This window comes from Myotis davidii, unplaced genomic scaffold, assembly GCF_000327345.1.
Source record: "Myotis davidii unplaced genomic scaffold, ASM32734v1 scaffold674, whole genome shotgun sequence".
Taxonomy (NCBI): Eukaryota; Metazoa; Chordata; class Mammalia; order Chiroptera; family Vespertilionidae; genus Myotis; species Myotis davidii.
This window is the reverse complement of record NW_006286674.1, coordinates 1,421,516-1,431,709: the sequence shown is the minus strand read 5'-3', so window position 1 is coordinate 1,431,709 and position 10,194 is coordinate 1,421,516. Positions and strand designations below refer to the sequence as shown.

Below are 10,194 nucleotides of genomic sequence, written 5' to 3'. Positions count from 1 at the left end.
GTGAAAAGGACAGGGGGGGGGAGGGGGGGAATAATGTGGGGATAAGGACACATATGTAATATTGTAATCAATAAAAATATATTTTAAAAAAAGAATATAAAAACAATGTACAGCCTGGCCAGTGTGTCTCAGTGGTTGAGTGTCGACCTATAAACCAGGAGATCACAGTTCAATTCCTGGTGAGGGCACATGCCTGGGTTGTGGGGTGTGCAGGAGGCAGCTGATCAATGATTCTCTCTCATCATTGATGTTTCTTTCTCTCTCTCCCTTTCCCTTCCTCTCTGAAATCAATAAAAATATTTAAAAAAATAAAAATAAAAACAATGTACAAAATGGAATCTGTACAAATACACAGTATTGGATCTTTTTTTAGACAATAAATTTATGTTTACATAAACTAAAATTGAGAAGTCGGTATTTTAGAAGAGAAATATATTCCACCCCAAGTACATGCTATAAAGAGAAGTGGTAGAAAAAAGGAGTATAATTTCAGGGTAAAGAACCAGGGGAGCACTGTGATAAATGTACCTTGGTAAATGTAGAAGGGAACCTGGGTTCCTGATTTCCTTTCTCTTATTTCCAAACCCTGAGTCCCAGATGTACACTTCTCCATCTTTGAATTGTATAGGATACTCCTGTATCCTCTCAATAAACCCACCTCAATTTTATTTAATTTAAAATGATCTTAATGTCTGTGTTTTGTTTTAAGTATAGCACATAAGTTATTTGTCAACTAAAGTTCCCATTAAGTTTACTTAATATTTTTAAGATGTAAACACTTTACTGTCAGAGTTAAAAATCTAGCAGGTAATAATGTGTTGCTTTAAGGCACAAGTACTGGGTAAAGATTTTTGAAACTCAATAATTACCTTCTGAAAGAAATTACAGTAATCTCTTCTTAAAATATAGATTGCTACTTCTTTTAATCCTTCTAGTCCATACATATCAGCCATATTGAGTATTTTACTAAAATAAAAATAGATATGGTATTAATTTTCCATTTTAAAAACCAAGGCAAATACATAGTAATTTCCTACTAATATATAGTGTGTTTTAAAAAAGAAAAACCTAAATTATTATTATTAATTTAATTATAACTTTCTGCCCCACATAATAATCTTTATGGATTACAAAAAGGCCAGAAGTTGAAAGTACTGTCACATGATTTGAATAGTGAATAGCAAGAAATAAATTTGGAGATATTTCAATCAAATTCCTCTCAGAATCGCAGATATATCTCAACATCCAGGAAACTGCTTTGAAGGCTATTAAAGTTATAAAGTCTTTGCAACAAATCTGTATAATACAAATTTTGGGGTAGCAAATTGATGCTTGTCAGATTGAAATGCTTACAAATGACCCTAAGATTAGAGACATCATGCAATTATTCAAAATGCTTTCAGTCACTTCTTTTATTGGGCAAATATTTCTGAGCACCCATACATACTTTAGGTACTTAGGAAACCAAAAAGCCTGGAGAGCAAGATAAATTCATATAGGTTTCCAGGGGGGAAACTTCAGTACTGAATCTTTGTGACTCATGATACTTTCTTTCCCCAAATCATATTTATTCCATTTGTAAGTAAACGAACCAATGAGTATTTACTATTAAAAGAGCAGCTTTCACTTTGATGTTAGAACAGCAATAAAAGGAGAGCACACGCAGAAAATCAGATGACCAGGTACATTTCACTCTCCAATAGAATTTCAGCAGTTTCAATGGCATTTCACTATAGGGCACTTAAGAATCACATCATTGTTGGCCTTTAAAATGCCTATATTCTTAAATTAACTTTAAGGTTTTTCTTTTTCTGTTTTAAGAGGCATGCTAAAGTTAAAAAACAAAGTAATATAATAATTGTTCAAAATTTGATAAAGGTTCAATCAATCTTGTTTTATAAAATCCTCTCATTTATTTTCCAAAACAAATATAAGGTTTTTCTAACATAATTTAAGTCTAATAAAGACTTTTCTTAATCTTATTACTGTGAGTTGCTAGAACATTTTTTCTTCTAAAAACAGTAACATTATTTTTAGATATTCCCAAATACACACAAGATATGGCAAAACAGGTAATAAAAGTGAAGCTTCTACTTCACGGATACTTTGAAACATAGCTCAACAAAGCAGAAGCCAAAAAATATTAATACTTTTATATTTAAAATAATTAAAAAATAATACATACCCAACATTAGCTTTGCCTGGAAAGTCCAAAGTTCCTCCATATATAAAATACATCATAACATTCATTTCTACATGGTTTATACTGAAAAAAAGAAAGGAAAACTAAACACAAATCCAGAAATAATTAAGGTTTAATTGATATTAATTATACATTCTATTTTCCCATAAACTTTTAGCCAAGGTAGTTTTTTTTTGTTACATTGTTTGTATTTTATACGTTGTGTGTGTTTTTAAAATATATTTTATTGATTTTTTACAGAGAGGAAGGGAGAGGGATAGAGAGTTAGAAACATCGATGACAGAGAAACATCGATCAGCTGCCTCTTGCACACTCCCCACTGGGTATGTGCCTGCAACTAAGGTACATGCCCTTGACCGGAATCGAACCTGGGACCTTTCAGTCCCTAGGCCAATGCTCTATCCACTGAGCCAAACCAGCCAGGTCAAAATAAAGTTTTAATCTCACTTTTATCTAAAGAATATATTCTTCAAATAACATCCATGTAGGTATGCCATTAATTTAATATGAAGTATGACTGCAGCTATGGCTTTTTATATGTTATAAAGTGTTATTAGCAAATAAATTATCACACCACTGATTACTTATTATTTATTATGGTTTAGCCTCACATTTTCTCCCCTCATTTCTATGACAGAATCCTTTTGATACCGTTTTAATAAACCCAGTTATCAGTTATTAATTAACAGGGAAGGAACAAAGGGAAGGCAAATATTATAGGCATACCCAGTAAATTCTGGGTGACATAGGGAAGGTACTTGTCAGTCGCACCTGGGAACAGGTCATTGGGCAGAGTAGGTGTGGTCACTGCAAGCACAGGAAGACTTGAGATACATAAGCTCCTAAACAAAGGAGTGCCCTCTCTTGCCTCTTGCTCGCTCTTGTATGCTGGGCTCCTGGCTCTATTGTTGCAGGGGGTACACTCCCCTGCATTTGCCCACACAATGGACTGATGGACTGGAACGAGCCTGATGCTGTGCTGGACCCAATTCCAACACGGAATGGAAATTAGACTCTGGCTTTGCTTCTAGCACTGCTGAATCCCCAGTTGCATATCTTCTTGGGCTGGCTTAAGGGAAATGGGACTTTAGAAACTGAGGGATGTAATTCCACACAAATGAAAGCTTTCGACCACATCTCATCCTCCCATGGGAGCCTCCGGAAATGCTTATTCCAGCAGCACCCCAAGAACCCCACTCTCACCAGCAACAGAGAAAGGCATTCTCTGATAACAGTTTCATATGGGTTTCCTGCCTAAAATAATCTCCTTGCTTTCCATTTCCCACACTGCCATTACAGTGACTTTGCTAAAATATAAATCTGATATAGTCCTTCCACTTCAACAATTCTCCATAGTCCACAAGAAAAAAAGTCCAAATTCCTTAGCGTGGTGTATAGTATTCATTATCATCTGACTTCTGGTTCTTCCTCTCTAGCAGCTGTTCCAAGAAAAGTGGACGTGAACTACTTATTTCCTATACCAAAACTACTTGTAACTCCTTATACATCCATGCCTTAGCACATACTGTTGTTCAGTTGGCTGAAAATGCTCTCCTGTTGCCCAGCTGGTATGGTACAGTGGTTGGGCGTCAGGTTAGGGTTCAATTCCCGGTCAGGGCACATGCCTGGGTTGCCAGCTCCATCCCCAGTAAGGGATATGCAGGAGGCAGTGATCAATGATTCTCTCTCATCATTGATGTATCTATCTCACTCTCTCCTCCTTTCCTTTCTGAAATGAACAAAAATATACTTTAAAAAAATCCTCTACCTATTTACTTCATTCAGACACAAGACATGTGATTCTTTATCTCTGATTTTTTCCTTAGTGCCCTAAGGCAAAAAAATCACTGACTGTTAAACACAATTATAACTAACACATATATTGAGCACTTACTATGAGCCAGTCACTGAGCTAATAAGCATTTTGAATGCCATTAGCACATGTAATCATCATAACAACTCAACAGTAGGTACCATTATTAGTCTCATTTTATAGATGAAAAAAATGAAATTAAGTAACTTGCCCCAGGTCAAATGGATAGTGATGGATTGGAATTTAAATCCAGGCAGACAGACTCCAAAGTCTGGGCTCTTAAGAAGTATGATATATGCCGAAACCGGTTTGGCTCAATGGATAGAGCATCGGCCTGCGGACTGAAAGGTCCCGGGTTCGATTCCGGTCAAGGGTATGTACCTGGGTTGCGGGCACGTCCCCAGTAGGGGATGTGCAGGAGGCGGCTGGTCGATGTTTCTCTCTCATCGATGTTTCTAACTCTCTATCTCTCTCCCTTCCTCTCTGTGGAAAATCAATAAAATATATTTAAAAAAAAAAGAAGTATACTATATATACTTTCATTATCACATTTATCAAACTGACTTGTAATATCTTTATTTATATATTTGTTTCTCCTTCTAGACTGTTATGGGAGGGGAGGGTTTGTATCTTAGTTATCCTTGCATCTCTAGTGGCAGCAGAATGTCAGCGCTGATTCACTGTCCCAGGATGAGAAGATTTCCCATTTCCCACATCGCACTGGAGCTCTGCAGTGGAATCAGCGTGAGGACAGTGCCGATATGACACCCATGGTTTGTTAAGCATAGGACCTAAATATCTGCTACACTTTAAGGAATGAATAAAAGGAAGAAGGCAAGAAGATAAGAAATGGAGTCCCACAGGGCAGTACTTAGAAAGGTGTTTGCTTTGATTCTATGGCCTTAAATAATATATGCTTAATAAATGTTTAATGAAATGTTTAAATAAATGGCTTACTAGGGCACTTATAGCATCTTTCAAAACCTTCAGAGGAACACACTGAGTTATAATATATATCTTTTTTTATTAATTTTATAAATATAAATTTGTCCTTGCTATGGCTAAGTACTGGTTTCTACTGTTTCAAAATGCCAATCTTTAATACTTAGAAAAAAAGCCAATTCCTAAATGTTCTCATTTATATACTATGGATATGACAAGAATAATTTTGACATATTATCTATAGCCTATTAATCTAAATACTAGCATAATTACTAGAATGTATACTATTCCATACACTTTTCCTCAAATATCAAGAGCCATTCTTGTCAATGTTAATGAGAATTAGCCATTTATGTTGAAAGAATGGTTTAAGACTTCACATATTTAAGCAAAAAATAATGACTAAATAAAAACAAAAGTAGTTTTATTGACATAAATAGCAAAATCTAGACATGAATCTATATATCAATATATATGATAGCTATAAAAATAGCAAGAAACCATTTTCCTGGTGTCTTGACAGATGTTTTACTAATACATTCTCAGTATTGTGTTGTAAGTCATTTGTATTTTTACTAAAAGTGTCTGAAAGACATGATCAACTGACCTAAAAGAGTAACAAGTTACTCCAATAGCCCGCAGTTTAAATGGGAAGAGTTAAAGCCCTATTTCCATTTAAACATAATCAGAAGAGAAGCTTGTAGGAGATGAAACATTACATATACTCAGAGTCAGAACAAAGAAAAATGTATGAGGACAGAACTCTAAGATCAGAGAGCAAACATACTCCTATTCTACTAAAATCTCTGTGCTTCCAAAAGTTCCAGGTCCCCATGTGTGTGGGTTAAAGTAACATATGGACTCCATTCATTCATTCATCTGTTCACATTCAATATTTATTAAATGATAGGCTCTATTCTAGACCTTGAGGATACAAGAAGCTTGCATTATAGAAGGAGGGCATGGGCAATAAATATGTAAATAAATATATAAATAAGATAATTTTAATAGTGAAAAGTATCATGAAGACAATACAACAGGATAATATAAAGGAGAGTAACTGGAAAGTTTGGCTGTAGCTACTTTAGTTGGGATAGTCTGGGGAAAGCCCAGGGACCAGATCATGCATGGTCTTGTGGGTTATGGTAAAGATTTGGATTTAATTCTAACTGTGATGAGCAGGCACTGAGGATTTTAATCAGAAGAGAAATATGATCTGATTTATATTTCGAAAGATCATACTGAAGGTTCAGAGCAATCCCCAGAAATCTCCTAAGGGAGATGAGACAATCCAATTTCATGCTTCAAAGCCACAAGCCGCCACTGGAGGACATCTATGTATAGAAAATGGAAATATGTGAGGTTTCTTTACATAAATACTGCTGTGCTTCAGCTTCCAGTATAGGAATTGGTAACTCTCTCTCTCTTCTTCCACCAGGACAGGAGAACTTCTTCCAAGTATACCCTTCTACCTCCCAACTCTGGAGCATGGGTAGAAGTAGGGTTGTTGGACTCTACTATTCCTACCTCAATTTGTTGAAGGCTGTCTCACTTGAAAAATATTACATGCATTATGTCTTTAAGTTACTACTCATTAAGAACACCGTGGTTCTTTTCTGTGAGGACAGACAGGATTTCATTCTAATCTGTTGCAGAAAACATCCTGCAGACATGTAACACTGGCCCAGTTCCAAGACAGGCTGCTGATCAAGCAACGCAGGCACTGCTGTCCTGATATCGGTAATGACCCTCACTTGAACCCATTTCTCTCTAGAAAATGAGAACAATCTAATTTAGGAGGGGAAAAAAAAGATAAGACAAATATTATTGAGCACTACATCCTATGTACCAAGCACTATGCCAGGTTGTTTCCTTGCGGTATTTCATTTCATCTTTTCAACAACCTCAGAAAGTTCAGGGAAAGTAAGCAATGTCCCAAAGTCATATACAAAGTTTGGACTGGACGTAAGAATAATCCTCTGAAAACACCAGAGCCCATTATCTTTCTACTGTACCACACAACCCCCGGAAACATCTACCCAGCTTTACAGTATAAGTTAATATGAAAACAGAATTTGTTATAATATACAAATCCCTAAAAGATGTGATTTTTTTTAAAGTAAAATTTCTAAATTCCCTTTACTTTTCCAATGGCTTTTATTAAACCATGATACTAATAATATTTTAGATAGTAATTTGAGACATTCTTCCTTCATTTTAGTGTTAGAAAACCTTGCTTTTATTACTCAAGGTAAGAGAAATGGAACTCAGTTCCAATGTGCTAGCATGAGAAGTGAAAAAGCCAATTGGGAGTGAGCCCTCACTGCTGATACAGCAGCTCTGGGTAAGATGAACCAGTAAGAAGCAGAGCCTTGCATATACAACAGAAGTTAAGAGGAAATACCGAAAGAGGAGTGAGCCTGGTCATTGGTGGCATTACTGCACCAATTTGGATGACACTTGAAACAAACTTGGTTTCTTCTATTTGGCTTTCCTTTGAGTAAGCTATTACAGTCTGTCAGTAGTAGTCAAGCCACATTATAAAGGTAAATATTTACCCATTACCTCCATCAAAATCAAAGATGGGGAATTAATTACAGGTGAGGGAATAGGGACCAACAGTTGATGCTACTAATTCTTTCTTTTCTACTGGTCTCTTAATAAAGAGACATCATTTTTAAAAGTCTGTGTATTTTGAATGTTTAATCTATTGGCTCATGAGGGTTGATTAAGGACTGCCTTTATTCCTATTGCTAAACTCAGAAGTAACCTTGAACAATATAAACAGATAAAGGTGGAGCCGCTCTGCTTGAAGAGGCACCCTTTCCAAAGGCCTTCCCCTCGGACCCCAATCCCACAGCTGTGCTCCCTAACATACCCACCAGGATCTTTAGGGTCCTGTGAGATAAAATTTGAAAGTCACTGATTTAAACAGTGGAGGGCTGGTTAGCTAGCTCAAAAACACATGCCAACAGGGAACTTCTAATTTCTTCAGTGGTTGTGATGGAACAGGCTCTGAATTAAAACATGAGATGCATAGTTAGCATAAGCACTTATTTACCCATTGACCCCCAGGAACACGTTTAACTTATCTGATCTTGTTTTTATTTATCTGCAATATGTGACTAGACCTGCTCTCTAAAAGACTGATTCTAAAAATGAAAGGGCATAGTAAATGTGAAAGAAGGCTAGAAAATATATGGTGTTATACTGTAAGATATTATTACTGCTGAGGACAGAATCTATTACTGCTGGAGACAGAAACAAAGATATAAAATAAAAGGTAGCAGGTAGTAAAAATTGTCACTAACTGTACAGGAACTAAGATTTCTTCTAGGAAAAAATCAGACATGTGCTTTCTATAAAATTACTTTCCCCCTCTGTGGAATAAGGTTCCACAATCATATGCTTTTGAGAATTTACAAATAATATTTCTACTATGTTTAACAATAATTAGCACTACGCAGTACATTTATACCTAGACTAAAGGCCCGTTACATGACATTCGTGCACTGGGGTGGGGAGGGGTCCCTCAGCCTGGCCCGCACCCTCCTGCAGTCCGGAACCCCTTGGGGGATGTCCGCCTAAGGCAGCAGGTGGACATCCCCCAAGGGGTCCTTAGCGCTGCCACGGAGGTGGTAGAGGCTCCTGCCACCGCCGCTGCACTCACCAGATGTGAGCCCGGCTTCTGGCTGAGCAGCGCTTCCCCTGTGAGAGTGTACTGACCATCAGAGAGCAGCTCCTGCATTGAGCATCTGCCCCCTGGTGGTCAGTGCATGTCATAGGGACCGGTCGTTCTGCTGTTCGGTCGATTTGCATATTAGGGTTTTATTATGTAGGATTGCAGCTATTGTTACCATTTTCTACTTACAGCATAATTTTTTTAAAATTTCATTTTTCAATCACAGTTTACATTCAATATTATTTTATATTAGCTTCAGGAAAGTAATTAGATATTTCCAGTACCCACCTGGTAGCATACATAAGTCATTACAATATTATTGACTATATTTCCTATGATGTATTTTACATCCCTGTGACTATTTTATGACTACCAATTTTTACGTTTTAATCCCTTCACCTTTTTCACTCAGTCCCCCAAATTCCTCTCCCCTCTGGCAACCATCAGTCTGTTTCTGTTTTGTTTATTTATATTGTTCTTTAGATTTCAATATAAGTGAAATCATATGGTATTTATCTTTCTCTGATGGACTTACTTCACTTAGCATACTACCCTGTAGGTCATCAATGCTGTCACAAATGGTAAGATTTCATTCTCTTTTTTATGGCTGAGTAATTTTCCATTGTAAATATGTACCACAGCTTTTTCATCCACTTGTCTATTGATAGGCGCTTGAGTTGCTTCCATATCTTAGCTATTATAAATAACACTGCAATGAACATAAAGGTGCATATATTCTTTTGAATTCGTGTTTTAGGTTCTTCAGATATACTCCCAGAAGTGGAACTGCTGGGTCATAAGGCAGTTCTACTTTTAATTTTTTGAGGAAACTCCATACTGTATTCCATAGTGGCTGCAAGTCTGCGTTTCCATCAACAGTGCATTCCCCCTTTCTTCACTTGATGCCTGTTGATTTATTAATGATAGCCATTCTGACAGAGTGAAATGATATCACATTTTGATTTTACTTTGCATTTTTCTGATATATAATCAGATACTTCTTTTGACCTTTATCTCACTACACAGAATCACATGATTTTTAATGAATACCAAAAAGTTGTAGTCTGAGTCAAATTAGTGTTTTCTTTCCATTTACATTTTTATGGAATTCAGTTCTAATAAGAGGTGATTCATAGTTTTAAAAAATGATTTCTAAAACATCTGAAACATAGTCCCTAAACAAGTTTCCAAAATTACACCACAGTAATTATCCCTAGGATTGACACACATAGAAAGACTCTGGCCCTAGCCGACTTGGCTCAGATAGATGATAGATAGGCAGACAGATAGATATTTACATCCTACATTATTTCTCTTTATTACCATTTCATTAGTATCTAGTCTTGTTTTTTCTTAAAAATCACATACACTGTAATAAAAGAATACACATGATTTCATGGATACATAATTGAAATCACTAACAGTGGCAGTTGCTGAAATGATACTCAAAAGTTAGGCTGCGAAAAAAGTCCTAAATAGGAGAACCAAGATGGCGGCATAGGTTAACGCCGGAGTTTGCTGACTCAAACAACCACTTCAAAAGTGAAACTAAAC

General features: G+C 36.3%; 1 protein-coding gene across 1 annotated transcript in view; it reads right to left on the bottom strand.

The window, feature by feature from the left end:
- The window catches only part of KIAA1107 (KIAA1107 ortholog), a 70,107-nt gene that overhangs the window by 35,703 nt on the left and 24,210 nt on the right, over window positions 1-10,194 (bottom strand). The window contains exons 4-5 of the mRNA XM_006758178.2: window positions 2,186-2,266; window positions 870-966 (exon numbers count right to left, since the gene is read on the bottom strand). Coding sequence (XP_006758241.1) covers window positions 870-966; window positions 2,186-2,266 — 178 coding nt within the window. The remainder of the gene's footprint in view (window positions 1-869; window positions 967-2,185; window positions 2,267-10,194) is intronic.